The sequence below is a fragment of the Halichoeres trimaculatus genome, unplaced genomic scaffold (assembly GCF_033239565.1).
Source record: "Halichoeres trimaculatus isolate MK-OKI-2021-1 unplaced genomic scaffold, fHalTri1.1 fHalTri1_scaffold_16, whole genome shotgun sequence".
Classification (NCBI taxonomy): domain Eukaryota; kingdom Metazoa; phylum Chordata; class Actinopteri; order Labriformes; family Labridae; genus Halichoeres; species Halichoeres trimaculatus.
In genome coordinates this window covers 11,911,530-11,927,399 of record NW_027437194.1, presented here as the reverse complement: position 1 = coordinate 11,927,399, position 15,870 = coordinate 11,911,530, and the positions used below count along the sequence as shown (strand labels likewise).

The 15,870-nt window shown below is 38.2% G+C and overlaps 1 protein-coding gene across 6 annotated transcripts in view; it reads left to right on the top strand.

Moving 5' to 3' along the window:
- Positions 1 to 15,870, top strand: part of cacna1bb (calcium channel, voltage-dependent, N type, alpha 1B subunit, b) — a 165,399-nt gene that overhangs the window by 115,919 nt on the left and 33,610 nt on the right. For all 6 annotated transcript variants that reach the window (XM_074690293.1, XM_074690294.1, XM_074690288.1 and 3 more), the window contains 5 exons: positions 608 to 667; positions 978 to 1,084; positions 9,176 to 9,272; positions 11,025 to 11,185; positions 11,345 to 11,482. In XM_074690293.1, coding sequence (XP_074546394.1) covers positions 608 to 667; positions 978 to 1,084; positions 9,176 to 9,272; positions 11,025 to 11,185; positions 11,345 to 11,482 — 563 coding nt within the window. The remainder of the gene's footprint in view (positions 1 to 607; positions 668 to 977; positions 1,085 to 9,175; positions 9,273 to 11,024; positions 11,186 to 11,344; positions 11,483 to 15,870) is intronic.

Below are 15,870 nucleotides of genomic sequence, written 5' to 3'. Positions count from 1 at the left end.
AAGAGGATGAGGATCATCATTTAGGATGACAGGTGGAGTGTTCCTGACACATTTAGAAACATTTATCTCAAAAGTTTTTGAAAAGTGGTATAAAATAGAAGTCTTGGATAAATTTTGGTCTGTTACTCTCTCTGTCTGAAGAATCTGCTGGACAAAAATTTAAAAAGTAGTATATATGCTTTTTTAACAAAATACCGCTCTTTATTTCCTGGACAACACAGAAGTCTACATCAGACAGAAAGGAAGTAAAAAAAAAAGAACTCAGATATGACTTTAGTTTTGATTTTGTGGCAGACGAGCACAACTAATTCATACCCGAGTCACTGGCACAGAGGGAATCTGAGGTGATGTTGTGCCTGTGTGTGGTTGTTTATCCTCAGTGGTTGAGCGGCTTGCGTGGGTGAATCGGAAATGTGTGTGAGTGCAGGAGAGTGCAAAGCTGACAGAGCCAGGGAACTCTGAGAAGGCTGAGGAGCACGTGCCTATCAGATCAACTCACGCAGACACACACACTCACACACATGCACACCGTATCTTAAACTGAAAACATCTGCCATGCATCTCAGGATGTGTCATCTCACAGAATGTTTTCTAACTCTGCTCTCAGGTTCTCAAGTATCTGGATTACGTCTTCACTGGAGTCTTCACTTTTGAGATGGTGATTAAGGTATGGAAACTGTCAAGATAAAGGGTACGCTTTGATTTAATCCCAAAAAAGCAAGCTAAGAAAACTCTGGTAAACATCTAAGATCCTAAATAGGGCAAAAGAGAGTTGAAAACTTCAAACTTTTCAATTTTTATTGGTTCAATATAAACAGAGCATTGATTTAAAACACATCCAGGGCTACAAAGGCCTAACTAAGCTGGACCTGTTGGGATCAAATTATTATATTCACTAGAAACATATAAACAAAGAATGTGCCGATGTATCTTTTGTAATGTCTCACATTATTCTGTTTTTTTTTTCTATACTCAAGATGATTGATTTGGGACTGCTCCTACATCCCGGCTCTTATTTCCGTGACCTGTGGAACATTCTGGACTTCATTGTGGTCAGCGGAGCCCTGGTGGCCTTTGCCTGCTCGTAAGTCAACTCCTCTTTTATACTTCCATTGTTGATGAATACTTTTTGTTCATATGGAGCATTACAAATAAACAGTCTTCACAATCGTACTGCAAGAGGTTGAAACAGCAGTTGATGATAATGACAGTTGAGCATGGGTACTGCAGCAGGATGATTTTGTGTACAGCTACTCCAGTGCATGTGCTCTGTTGAACAATTACGGTTCATTTGTTTAATTATACATTGTTTATTGTTAATTTGTACATTTTTTAGCCAGTCTGGGGGTTTTGGAAAAGGAAAAAGAGGAAATTAAGTAGAGTAGCCTTTATATGCCATTGCTTCTGTAAGTCCTTGAAAAAACAGTAAAAAAATGGAATATGGAGAAATAGAAACAAGGGTTTACACCATGAAGGCTTTAGTTTGAAACACTGCAATTAAATACACTGAGGCAAAGTTAGACAGTGCTGACATAAGGATGTCAGGCTTGACCTTCAGCGTTATATCATGACTCTACAGTCTGATGGTCGACCCTGTGCTCAGTGAAACCATTAAAAGGTTCAGGAGGGAACAGAAGAAGCAGAATAAGAGGTTTATTGGTGCAGCTCAAAACTTTGTTGACATGATTCAGTGTAACTGTAATGAAATGGCACAATGACAAACCACGATCAATCCATAGAACAGAAGATTTCAATATCATTGTCTGTTTGAATTAAAGATGCTATGAGGAGGATCTGTTTTTATTGGACTGCCTTGCCATCTTCTGGCCTGGAGTCTTCCACACACTGTCGTGAAGACGTGACTTTTAATATCAGGTGTGTTTGTTTTGAAATGAAATGGAGATCAGATCAAAACAAATTTTCCTTGTTTAAGAAAACTTTTTTACGAGATACAACGTGCCAAAGCAAGGTAATTACCAGTACAGTTACATAGTTTTACTATTTGAAACGTGACAAGGAAACGTAAGTTTGCATCGTAGTTCAGTGGCTGGCTATATGTATGTAGCACTACAAACAGCCCAGTGCAGTGAGACATGTACATAATGTGTAATATTAGTAAATCCTGGTTATATACTGCCATTAATTTACCAAGCAGAGCTAACGTAATTTCACTCTTCATTTTACTGATAGACTCTCAAATTTGAACAGACCACTGCAGAATAACTGCTGCATGTGGGTTGGAATGAGCTTAGTTCATGTTTTAGCCTTTAGCCTGTGTTTTAGCCTTTGGCTCGTGCTCTATCACTCTCCCATTTAGCTTTCTTCTGCTCTTCTGTTCTTTTTCTTTCAGACAGTTGGGCTCCAGTGTCCACCATCACTATAGAATTAATCCCAGAAATATTTTAGCAGAGAAAAACACAGATTACTTAAATGTGCCGTAAATCAATCTGGTCTTGCTCAACCTGATTGGGAAGCTAAGAAGTAGCATTTCAAATTAACCTACACTGGCGCGGATAATCTTGTTTTAAAGTGTAGATTACGATCAGGCATGTATCTAAAAGTGAGACTTTTTCAAGATTTCACTTAGAAACTCCTCATAGCCCCTTTAAAACAACGGGGCAAGGTGTGTGATTTGTCTTTAGTAAGTTTTCTGTTTTGCATATTAGATCACTTTCATGCTCCTTATCATGCACACATGAAGCCCACTTAACTCATTGAAAGAGAAGAGCTCTCACATCTTTTGTGTGTGGCGGATTAATGCCAACTATTTGATTGGAAGTAGTTTGGCATATTTGTCCTGAAAAACAGAATAGTTATATCAAGAGCTCACAGATTCATTGAAAATGTTGGGACAACGTAATCTGTAAAAAAGACCCAGTTCAGGCATTGAGAAGGTTAATTTTTTATCAGTGAGTGTAAATTGGTAAAAAGGGGAAGTGGTGTCAATGGTTTTGTTGCTCAGTCAAGAGACAAAGCTGACCACAGCTGTCTTTGAATTGTCTTGTCAATTTGTTAACAGACACCTTCCAGCAAATTTAAAATGTTATCCACAGCCACAGTATAAAGACAGTTAATGAGCCCCTGAATCTCCAGACTTGTATCCTGGTTCCCTGGAGAAAGAAGGGTGATTACATATTCTGTTTCAACAGCACTGTCAGTTATTTTGTGTCCACTGCTGTTTTATACAGACCCTGTCTTCAAAGTCCACTGTTTTTCTTGGTGTATTTTTCCCTGTACTCTTTTCTGTCGCTCTGATTTCTTCTCTTTGGCCAGCTGACATTTATCTGTTATATATCTGTTGCTGACACTGTCTCTGTCCTCTCTCTTTTGCGCTTTTCTTTTTCTTCCTGCTTTGTTTGCTTGCTTGGATTGCTTTCAGGAGCCTCATGGGGTAATGCCTCCTCCCTCCCTTTCTCTCATTTTTCTCTCTTCCTCTCTCTGTCTTTGCCTGTGTATCTGTCCAAGTCCTCATCTTTGTTTGTATGTTTGTTTGTATCTCCTGCTTTCCTTTTCCGTCCATCTCAGCCAGTGTCATTTTCAGAGTTTGGAGACGTGTCGGCAGCAGCCTTCCCCTCTCTCAGCTAAATGTTTGAACAAATGTCACATTTTGTCATTTGCTATTCTTATCATCTCCACCAGTCACGATAAAAGATACTGGCATTTTCTCCGTTTGTGTTGCGTAACTGTGTTTGTGTTTCATCTGTGTTTGGGCTTGCATAAGTGCAATTACCTGTTCTCTATTTATCTGATATACTTAATGTGTATTAGAAGGAAAAAGATACATAATGCACATTATAATGCATAGACAGAGACAACAGTTTTGAGCTTTAAGGTTCAAGGTTCAAGCTTTTATAAGACAGAAAGGTTTTTCATGCAGTAATGAAAACAAAAGATGTAAGTGCTGCTGTCTGTGGTAAGCTCACAATTAAAAAGTTGGAAATGCAGAGTTAATATAAGGCATTTCTCTCATTTCAGACATAAAGACTAAAAGAACAATACAACTCTAGACTGTAATGTAGCTTTCAGCATTTTGCCAGTATCTTTCAAAGCACTAATGCAGGGCTCATTTATAAACACAAGTCATCAACCTTGAGGCTGTAATGTCTTCTTTGGGTTAAGCACAGTCTGGGAACGTGCTGTCCCCTGCACTGTTCTAGTCAGAGAGGGTTCAGCCTCTTCACCCTCATCCCCGTCTCTCATGTACACCTTCTGTCTGTTAATCCATGCTACATTCACACTGCAGGACCAATCGATGAGTCTGTCACTTCATCACTACCAAAATTATCTTTGTGATGTCAATAAAAGTTGGGAGAAGAGTGTATGTTTTAACTCTGACCTGTTCTTGCCAAAAATTATATATATATATGTATATGTAGATAGATAGATAGATAGATAGATAGATAGATAGATAGATAGATAGATAGATAGATAGATAGATAGATAGATAGATAGATAGATAGATAGATAGATAGATGTATCATTTGAGACACACAATTATAAATAAATCAATTCTAAGGACAGATAAATGTAAATGTAAAAAGTACTTTAAAATGTTATTATTTAATTTATTCATTTATTAAATAATCCTGTATTAACAATAGCAATTAAAAAATCAAATAAAAAAAGTTGCTGCATTATTACTGTCTGTATTAAAGAAAAATAACCAAAGGGAGTATATATTGTCATAGATGATTTGTTAGTCACAAATATTTTGTCAGAAAACAGTTTCTGCCATGACATGCCAGACAAGTCTTTATGTTGAAGGAAATTAACAAATAGGCCCCAAATATTTGCAAATAATTCTTGTTTGTCTTAGAGTGTATGTTTTACTTTTTCCAGAGCCAACCGAGAGACATTTGATTAAACCACCCTGTACTCAGCCTGCCACTGCTTTTCCAGGTTCATGCTATTGTATTTGACTCTAATAATTTCAATGTTTGTCACATGTTGGCTTACAAAGGGTCTGAAAATTTCCAGAAAGCTTACTTAACCTATCTATATATAAGTTCCTTCCATTTCCAATTCAAATTTATTCCCATAAACTCCTGTGGAAAGTTTCTGTCTTTGAAAATTCCCAGAATATTGTTACCCTAGTAACATGACATTACCTGCATGCACAATTCAAAGTTCTGTGAGTGTCAGGTCAGAGTCAAAGCAGTCTCTTTACTTTGAGACTTTAGCCTCTATACACTGAATACTCTGTTTGACTAGTAGGTAAACTAGTGCCCCCAAACTTGACTATTGAAATCCTTCAAGGAGCTTTTTTCTAGCACGAGTATGACTGACTAGTCAAAACGCACAGTGCGCTACAGTTTGTATCCTGTTATATTGTTATTCCAGACTTCATACAGTTTAAAATGCTGTGCAGAGAATTAATCACAAATTCAGTTAGAGAGTCCAGATCTGGTCAAAAAATCCACCTGGTTTGCTGCAGAGTGAATGTACTCAAACATGTCATTCTCATTATGAGTCTCCTCTTGTCTGAGTCCCTCGTTGTCTGTACTGTCAAGTTCAATGTCTTGCTATAAAAGTGATTTATTTACATGTTCTGTGCTCATAATCACTAATGTTTTATCAGACTTGCCTCAGGCTTTGCTCTTTCACAGGTTAATAAGATGAAGTGCTGTTATTTGTCTTGGTTTAAAACGTGGATTTTGTCCTGCTGTCCTTTCTTTTCTAGATTTGCTTGCTCTATTTCTGTGGGTTTGATTTGTGTGTATTGTTAGTGTTTGTATGCTTATCATTGCTTTTTTTCATCAGATCGCAACAAAGCGTGGCCAGGTGGGAACTATCCCTATCTACTCCTTTTTTTGTTTTTTTTTTGATCCCCCAATTCTTTTTTTTTTGCACCACATGTGAACACACAGAACCCCTTCCTGTCAACTCTTCAAGACAAACTTAACCCCCCTCCATCCTAAGGTTCTTAACACCATGATCTCCCTCCCTCCTGCCTCTTCTCTCACTTTTAGAAGAGTTTACCCTTGTCCCAATATTGGGATATCCAGATAAAAAGACAATATTGGGAACTCTCCTCATAGCTTTCAGATCCACACACACAACTACATACACATAAATTTGTTTTGAATTCCTCTCCACATAAAGTATATCAAAGAAAAAAGTTCTTATTGATCGTTTCACCTTCATGTTAATCTCCCGTAATCTCAGCTAAAGTGTTTTTAATTGGTTGAATCACTGAGGAATTATAGCCTGCAGTTTAATCAGCTCTCTGCCCTTCACCTACACTTTTCCTTCTTTATGCACTGAACTTAAAAGGAAATCAATAAAGGATTACAGCTTTCACCTGAAGTCACCTTGAGAGATTATTTCACCTTCTAGAAGGCATCTCTGAAGGCTGCAGTTAGTTTGTAAAATGAAAACTTGATCCTCACAAATATCAAAATCCACAAATACATTATGGGACAACAGAGTCTGCAGGTGCACAAAGTCAAATTGGTTTTCTGAGTGTTGCTAATGTTAGCACAACTAGCACCACCAGCTGTAAGTATTCCCTCACAGGTCTACATTCCTGTGCTAGTTACACAGTACGCTGGTTTGGTGGCAAAACAACAGTTAAACCAAACACAGTCCCCATACTATTACAGTTAGCCTCCATTTTCTTACTTGAAGATACCATGATATTATCGACATGTTTCACAGACCACTTGTGGTGCAAACTCGTGAGGATGATGATGTTTAATCGATTAATAAGCTGGCACATCCCTGCCACATATACTGTTCAAAGTGGTATAAGAAGATTGAAACGTTGACTAAACTGGAAATCATTGTACTATCAAAGACGCCTTGTGCATCCTGTTCAGATGTGGTGATAAAATGTGTCTGATTGGATGTCATCTCTTGCATCCTTAAACAGGAAATGCTTCTAACCCTGCTGGGAAATCCCACATGATGTACTATTAAGCTGATCTTTATGCCTGTCAGCTGAGCAGTCAGTACTGATCTGAAGTATCATGTGATTATCACACGACCTCGAACCCAGGCACGCACACACACACACAAACTACATGTGTCCCACCCATGGTGCTTCTGAAAGCTATTGGGAGTCTGTTCGTGCCGGCTCCATGTGTTGAGGTCCTTGAGTACAAGGGCTGACAATGACTATTCAGATTGCATGCTGGGTAACTGAGCCATCCGAGCATGACAGCTGCATGCCTTGTTGGTATAGATCAAGAGTGTCTTTATGGCGATAGCAAAAGGCAGAGGAGCCTTAATCACATGGAACCATGCGTCGCTTCTTTCCTCTCCCTGTTTTACACCACATGAGGAAGACAGTTTATCTTTCCAATATTTTTATTTTTTTACCAGGTGTTCCACTTGCAGTTCATTTTTTGCAAGGCCCAATGAGTCTTCATTCCCTCCAGTGACGAGCAAGGGTTTATTTAGATTAGTTTTTGCAGCTCTGACACAGTGATTTAGTGAAAATGTGCCTCTCTCTGTGTTTGGGGACATTTTAATCAAAAAATTGCAGAGCAAGGAACAGATTGGAGCAGCTGTTTGTTTTTTCACATAGGTCTTCTTGTTTTCACATCTCATCCTGGAATAGAGGTGATATGAGCTTGGTTTTCCTGGAAAGGACACTCTAATTTGGTGCCAATCAAGGAGAAAAGGACAATATGTTCACCTATGCAAAAACTGGCAAATGACAATTTGTGGTTCATTGTAAAAAAGCACATCTGGGTTTCTGTAAACAGTTTTATTTTAGAGGGAATTGAATTGCCATTTATAGTTGTCAACTCACTTTCCCTTTTTTCCACCTGGACAACAGTATGAATTACTACTTTCTAGTGGTCAGCTGAAATAAAAAATGTCTGTAAAAATTACTTTCTAAGCCATCAGATCAGCCTTCTGAGGATGAAGGCTATGATCCTGGTTCAGCAGTGTTTGGGTGCTTTTTGTCTTTTACAAATGTTAGCTTGAGCGAGTAGCATCCTTTTCACAGTAGGACTTGTTCCCTGGGGATGAAAACACTGGCTGGTTTGTAATCTACTTCATGCTGGTGCAAGAAGCAGCAGGGACTCCAGGGAACACTAACAGGGCTTTTAGACTCGCTTTTCCTCTTATCGTGCTCGGGTCCTTCTCCTCTTCCTTCACACACGATATTACAGCTATTCTCACATGGAAATATACACACACACTTTCTACCTCTCTTTTTTTTGTGAAGAAAATACAAATGAGAAACATTTTTTCATGGACAGTGACAGCCACATTGTGCATATGTGTGTCTGATTAATTAAAAATCCCTCCCCCGCTGCCCTTGTCCAATGTCGGTCCTGAGTGAATGATGGCTCAGCTGTATGTTATTAACATAACAGCGAGTTTCAAACCCCCACATCCACTCCCACTCTGTGCTCAGTTAACAAAACCTGTAGCATCTGTAATGACTGACAGCTCCTGGTTCCTACAAAGAAGCTGCTTCTCTAAACAGGGGCTGATTCTTTGGGCATTTACTCTGAGCAAGATCAAATGCTTTTATGTTATTCTGCAAAAACAGGCAATACCTGTATGTGACTTCTTTTTGAGATAACTTATTGTCATTACAGGAAAATTTTAAAAATGTAGAGGGAAAAGAAGGAAGGAAAGAAAAGCACAAAAAAACAATGAAGAAATTAGGATTGAGGAAGGACAGTAGAATCGAATAGGGGAAAGTAAAGAGATAAGGGGCAAAAGTGGGAGAACAGTAAAAGATCTGGAAAAAGAAGAAGAAAGAGAGAAAAAAGAGGAGGTTTGTAGTCACAGACAAAGACAAACTTAGAGTACAGAAAGAGGAGGGAAAGAAAAAACTTGGAAGAAAAACTCAACAGAGAAAAGAGGAATTTGACTTCTTTTGGATTTTAGGTTTTAGTTTTGCTTTTGCAGTTTTTGTTCTTCCAATTGTTAATTTGAACATTGTGGATAAGAAGTAAAACATCCCAAGAACTAAAAAATTATAGCAGCAACAATTGAAATGTGTAGTTTAGATTATTAAAGATGTGGTGACACATGAAACCTGGTCCTTGTTTCATGTTTTTGTGGAATAACATAATGACTTCAGATGCATGTTCCCCTTTAACTTGATTAACAGATATTTCCATGTGTACGTGATTTATCTGGAATCAGCTCTGGTAACCAGACAGTTTCAAGACATCACCCAGACTGACTGTCCTCTCATTCTGCACAGAGGGACGAAAGGCAAAGACATCAACACTATCAAGTCCCTGAGGGTCCTCCGAGTTCTGCGGCCCCTTAAGACCATCAAACGGCTGCCCAAGCTGAAGGTACAGTACCCAGTGCCAGGTAACTCTCCACTTATTTGACATCTGGGTCTTTTGTTGAGTGGAGAAGTTTAAGTCCCACAGTTTGGAAGTAGGTGACAAAAATTGCTTCCTTGACTGAAGTAATCCTGTGAAAAGAGGCACTGCGAGGTGCAGAGCAAACACTTTGCATGAGACCAACACACAGAAACTAGGACGAAATCTCTGAGACTTCGTCATATTTTATGGAATCATATTTTGGACATAATTTTAATAAAAATGCGAACGTGAAAATGGAAATGCAATTAAGGAAATACATTTTTATTTTAGGAATGAAGGCACATTATTTGAATCATAATGAATATTAAATGTCCAATATCCAATTATCATTTTCATTTTAATTTTCAAGACTGCATATTTAGTGACATTATTCAAATTAAAAGGCAGACATGAAAAGTTGTGACTCAAATTATGTACCTTTATTCTTAAAATGAAAATGTGTTTTCTTTATTGGCATTTTATTTTTATTTTTGCATTTTCCTTTGAATTATGTCCTTAATGTGCTTCTGTGGTTTTACAGTTTTAAAAAAAATTTTTTTTTTAGACCATCTTAACCCAGTATTTTTGATTGTGACAGTATTGGGAAACTCCATCTCTGACAGATGTTTGAATTTTTTTTGTTCTTTAAAAAATTAAAATGAGCTCATTCTGTGTCCCTATCACATAATGGAAAAAACCTTGCACAAAACAACTTCTCAATGTTAAGACACCAGCTGCTACACAAGCAGAGTAGCGGAACTGAGTTTCTCACTGCTTTTGTCTTTTCTTTGAAATATTTTCAAAAGTGCTGAGCTTTTGACTGCACATCAGATTTTGTCTATCAGTGGTGAGTATAGGTCTGAAACAGTCTGGTATTGAACCATGGCTGTTAGTGTAGAGGGTCATGGTATTAGACTTTGGATTTCTACATGCTGGCTCTGTGCTGATGGGCCATACTATGTAAAGAGTGTCAAGTGAAGAATCAGCATAAATTGATCCTGACATTCATAAAGTAAAGACCCCTAATAGTTTCCTCTCATTCAGCTCCCTCTGATGTGTGAAGGCAGCTGATCATCCAGAAGTAATAGAACTGACAAAAAGTGATGGGAACAATAAAAGTGATGATTGAGACAGATCAGAGCTGGCAGACAGACAGACGCTTGGACAGAGCAGTTTGACAGACAGGCTGGTAGAAGAGGAGGAAGATTTGCTCCGTCCTTACTGTGCAGACAAAAAGCCTCGGTGGAGATCAGTCATGCGGTAGAATATTCATTGGATGGATTACAAACATGTCAGGGTAGATAGACAAGGCACTTCATCTCTGAGAGAAAACAGCACAGGCTGACAGAGGAAACAGCTGGTGGAAGAGTGAAAGGCAGAGACTCGCTCTGACAGAGGTTATACAAAGGTGTGTTGATGCACTCAGTGAGCATTGATTTAGTGGTTTGCAGTTCATGATATGTCTTCCTCTGAAACTAGAGAATACATTACAGAAGTTTGAAAATGGGATTGTAAATAAATCTTCTGTTTTTTATAAGTGATGCACAGTTCCTGTCATTTATTTCTACCTCTGCTTTTGGCTGCCACAGACCGGCTGCATGGTCTCTAACCGTCATTATTTAGTATTATTTTGTTTCAACCCACAACTTTATTTCGACAAAAAAAACTCTGTCTTAGTTTTTGGAGTTTAATCGAATATAAACTGAATTTATTTCTTTATGTGGTGTTATTTTCCAGGCGGTGTTCGACTGTGTTGTAAACTCCCTAAAGAACGTACTCAACATCCTCATCGTCTACATCCTCTTCATGTTCATCTTCGCTGTGATTGCTGTGCAGCTCTTTAAGGGCAAATTCTTCTACTGCACTGATGAGTCAAAGGGTTTGGAAAAAGACTGCAGGTACATCATCCAGAAATATCCTTTTTTAGCTGGAGTGTCTTTTTAAAGAAGCTGCATCTCTAATGCCTTAAAATACATATAAGTTAACACTTTATTGAGACAGGAAGTCTTACATCTCTTTCTACCCAAACCTGTCCCTTCCCCCCATGTCTCTTTCAGAGGTCAGTTTCTGGACTACGATAAGGACAATGTGGAAGCTCAGCCCAGAGTGTGGAAGAAGTACGAGTTTCACTACGACAATGTTCTCTGGGCTTTCCTGACACTCTTCACTGTTTCCACTGGAGAGGGCTGGCCGATGTAAGTCAGAACGATCCATCTCTTTATCTGTGCGGTACTTCTCACGTGCTCACACTAACACTTTAAAAGGGGGTGCTCTAGATGTTGTTGTCTAAAGTAGTCATTGCAGATGTGCTCTGCAGCCTTGTTTTATACTGACACTCCTCAGAAACAGTATGAAGCAGCTTGATGTAGCACTTAGCTGTGTTTTATTTAGGATCGCAAGTATCCTTGACAGATGGTGGTCTCAAAGGACAATGTGTTACTCTGAGCTGGGAGTCTGAGAGTTCCCTTGTAAAGCCACAAGCCACAATGGTACACTCACATCAAAAATGGCATCCTGGAGTATTTTGTTGCAGAATTTTTTTAGTTGGCTCTAGATCCTTTATTGCTTTTTACTACCTATGCTACCTTTAATGACACTGAAAAAGGGACATTTCACAGATTTTTCAGCATTGTGTATTACTAAGAAAGTCAGACATGTACAGTGTTGGGCAAACTTCGAGTTACTCCCTCACAAATGTAACTAATTACCAGGGAAAGTATTTATTTTGTTGTTTGTTTTTGTTTTGTTTTGTTGTAAAAGAACTAGAGGTCGACCGATATGGGTTTTTTGGGGGCCGATGCCGATGCCGAGGCTTTCCAAATTTGGGCAGCCGATGCCGATATGCATAGCCGATTTTTCCAATTTGATATTCAGGCTGATTGTTAAATAAATATATATTTATCACATTTTTGTGAAACGCAGCAATTTCTGAGCAACTAAAAGAAATCTATTACAACAAGTCGTGTCCAGTCCTCTGAACATTTATTCAGCTTTCAAAACAATGACATATTTTGTCTGAGTAAACACACAATGTAACAAGCAGTAGTAAACATTCACACCCTTCTTAAAATGTCAAAAAAGGAAATTTAAACTTATTAATATAATTTGAACAAAAATATGTAATGTATCCAAGTGGTTCTACAAGTTTGAGGTGCTCATCTTTTTTGTGCCTGATCAAAAATTGCATCATTTTATACAATGGATCAAAAATCGTCTTTTTAAAAGAAAATACGGCCGATGGCCGGCCGATATATCGGTCTACCTCTAAAAAGAACTCATATTTTTGCTGTTGAAAGATTTTTTTTTATCAGATTAGAGTAACTCAGAACGGATGCAAACACTTTGCTCTTGGACATAATTTAACTTCACATGTATGTCCTTCCCTTTCACATCATTGACACTAAAGTAGTGCATGTACCTCCACCCTGAACATACCATTTTTGAGTGGACACACTGCTCTAGACTCGCCATTGTTGCATCTAGTTTCTCTTGTGTGGCTGTTTGTGGCATCCTGAGGTTTGTAACAACACCCACCTACCTGAAGCTCCCATGCTTGGCTGAGCAAGACAGGATAGATAACAGCTGTCAGATATCAGTGCATAATAATGCATCATATTTCACTGTCAGTAACAGTTGCATTGTAACGTTTGTAAGAGTAATTAATTATATTACCTGTTACTTGAAGACAACAATGGCATTAATAAAGCTGTTGTTTGTTACGCCGTTATTCCCAACGCTAGATATATGATTATAGAAAAAAAAAATAACAGTTGCAAGTGCTCTGCGGTGTTTTGTTTTTTAACACCCAGGCCCCTTCAGATGACTTGAAGCAGCTCAGAAATGTGTTGTCCAATTGGTAATCAACACCATTTGATATAGTCTGGTGCTTTATAGGACTACATCTTATTTTTGTATTCAAATATATGAAGGTGCAGGATGTTACAAACTATGATACAGGTTTTACCTGTTGAAATATCGTGGTGTGTTAAATTGAGCTGAAGGTGAAAGCTGACACTGAACCTGGTGGCATGCAATGGATTCTGTATGAAGAGCTATTGGATCAGTTAAAGTTCTTGGTATTTGTGAAGCAGCTAGGTAAAAGCAGATTCTTCTGCTGCACTGACAGGTCAGGGGCTCTGGAAAAATGGCTGCAGATGCATCATCCAATTTACCATATTTTTAGCCTCAGTGCCTTTTAAAGAAGCCACAGCATATTTTCATGATAATTATATGATCAGGTGAATGTAGCAGAGACTGGAGCTGAGGCTTAATCTGCTGGTTTGCAACGAATCCCAGAAGTTTTAGTTTCTTATATTCAACTCCATTTAGATGAGCAGGATATTATTTACTACTTTTAACATTTTACTTTCTGTTACATCAACATCTACATGTCTAAGAAAAAACATATGCAGATAGTTAATGTGGAATTATACTGAGCTGTTGCATTCAGGTTGTAGTACATTGTACAAGTTGTGTTGTGTGCCACAATATTGACATGTTAAATTATAGACCCAGTGATTATTACCCCTGAGATGCACTCAGGCCACCAAGTGGCTGATCGTATCTTATTTCTCTCAGGCTTAATTACACCCCATTCTCTGAAGATACAATCAAGACTCATTGTACAAACTGCTTCAGTCTGCTCCACATCATCATCATCATCATCATCATCATCATCAGGTCCTTCAGGGACTTTTGATGGCTGTTGGCTTATTTAATTCCTCGTTCTTACCTGAGGATGACCGTGAACTATTCAATTTACTAAGCTTGTCATGCTTATCTAAAATCACAAACACCTAAACAAATAGTGACAGCACAATTACACCAAAAGAGGACACGCTTATAAATGTTAACTTCAATAATAGTTTTAGATAAGAAATGTCAAGGTAACTTTGCTCTCCTTTTTACCTGCCCCGTGAGACAAAAATCCTTTCTCTAATTTAAAAATAAAGCCCTCAAGTTAGTGAGGCATGTAAATTAATGAACCAACAAAAACCCAATCCAACTAAAAGAAACATGACTTGATTGGGAATGACTGATATTTGCTTCTTAAAGACCCTGTAGGAATGTAGATTATGGATTCTTCTCAGTAGAACTCTGGTTCCAAGTGTGCCTCTGGCATTCAGCACATTGAGGCCCAGGTCCAGTGATGGATGGAGATAGTATTTTCATTTTTATGTCTGGCAGGCAATTCCACCCTCCTATTAGGCAACTCAGCATGGCCATGTGAATACAAAGTTGGTCACATGAGCTTTACTATATCATATAAATATAATAAAATTATGATAATTCCATGCATAGGAGATAGAATACATTATCTGTGAAGCGTACATATTCTCTGCCTAGGATGACAAAATTTCGGCAAACATGGTGCACCCAATTTTCCTTGTTTTTGAGGTGACTTTGAACTAACCAAGGGGTGAAATCCAGTTTAAAAAAATGATGCCTATGCTGAAGTGCGAAAAGTTCCTGTTCATTGAGAACCAGCATGAGGCTGGCAAACTTTTAAGTCATTGAAAAGCCTATTTACAGCCTGGTTCAAAAGATGGCTTGGGTCTGAAATGATAATTTTGCTATCCATGCAGACTGTATGGGGGAGAAATTTTTTCTAACCCTGCTATTTAGATGATGTTAAGATTGCCTGTTTGTCCACACCTCAGTTTACATGACTGACAGGCGCCCTATAGCTATTAAAAAGGAAGCTCAAAGTCTGCGTCATATCCAATGCGGCTTCATTTCACAGTTTTAAGAACAGATTGATGACGTTGTGGAGACTATGCATATATCTTATACAGTCTATGCAACTAATTCACCAGTACAAAGTCTGTTCACTGCTTTTCTGAGTAATTGTGTTTTATAAAGTTGTATAAAGCCTTTTGTGTCGCCTGACTGAGCTGTGAGGTGCCTGATTGAAAAATAGCCTTACACAACAGAGGAGTTCATTTAATCTTCCCTTAAAATTTTGACACATAAATTTCCTAAATCTGAACTTGATTGCGACAGTACAACATAGCACTTATTACCTCTGCCAAGGAGATAATATTTTTTGGAGAGTTTGTCTGTCTGTCTTTTTGTCTGTGAACAACTCAAAAAGTAACTAACAGATCTTGATGAAATTTTCAGGAAACGTTCAAAATGGGATAAAGTCGGATTGGTCGGATTGCTTTGCAAAACAATACAAGACAAGGTCACGATAATTTCTGTCAGATGTAAAAGTACCATCCAGATCCTGGCAATATTCTGGATACTAAGATCTGGAATATAAATTATGTACTTGGTCATTGTAATTTTCAACACTGTCAGGTAACAAATTGTCATATAAACCTGCAACTAACACCAAATTTGTAGCAGACAGTCTGCTGTTAGGGAGTATAACATTAAAGTAGGACTAAAGTGTTGCGTGAAAATCACACTATGCTTGGCTGAGGTCTCTGAGTTTTTTCTAGTTCATCATATATCAGCAGTAAAACTGTAGGAGCAGAAGGAGAAGGACTACACCACACCACATCTTGGCTGCTATATGGAATAATTTGAAAATGTTTTATCTGTCTCTATAAGCCAAAATGTCTTTGTACACACAACT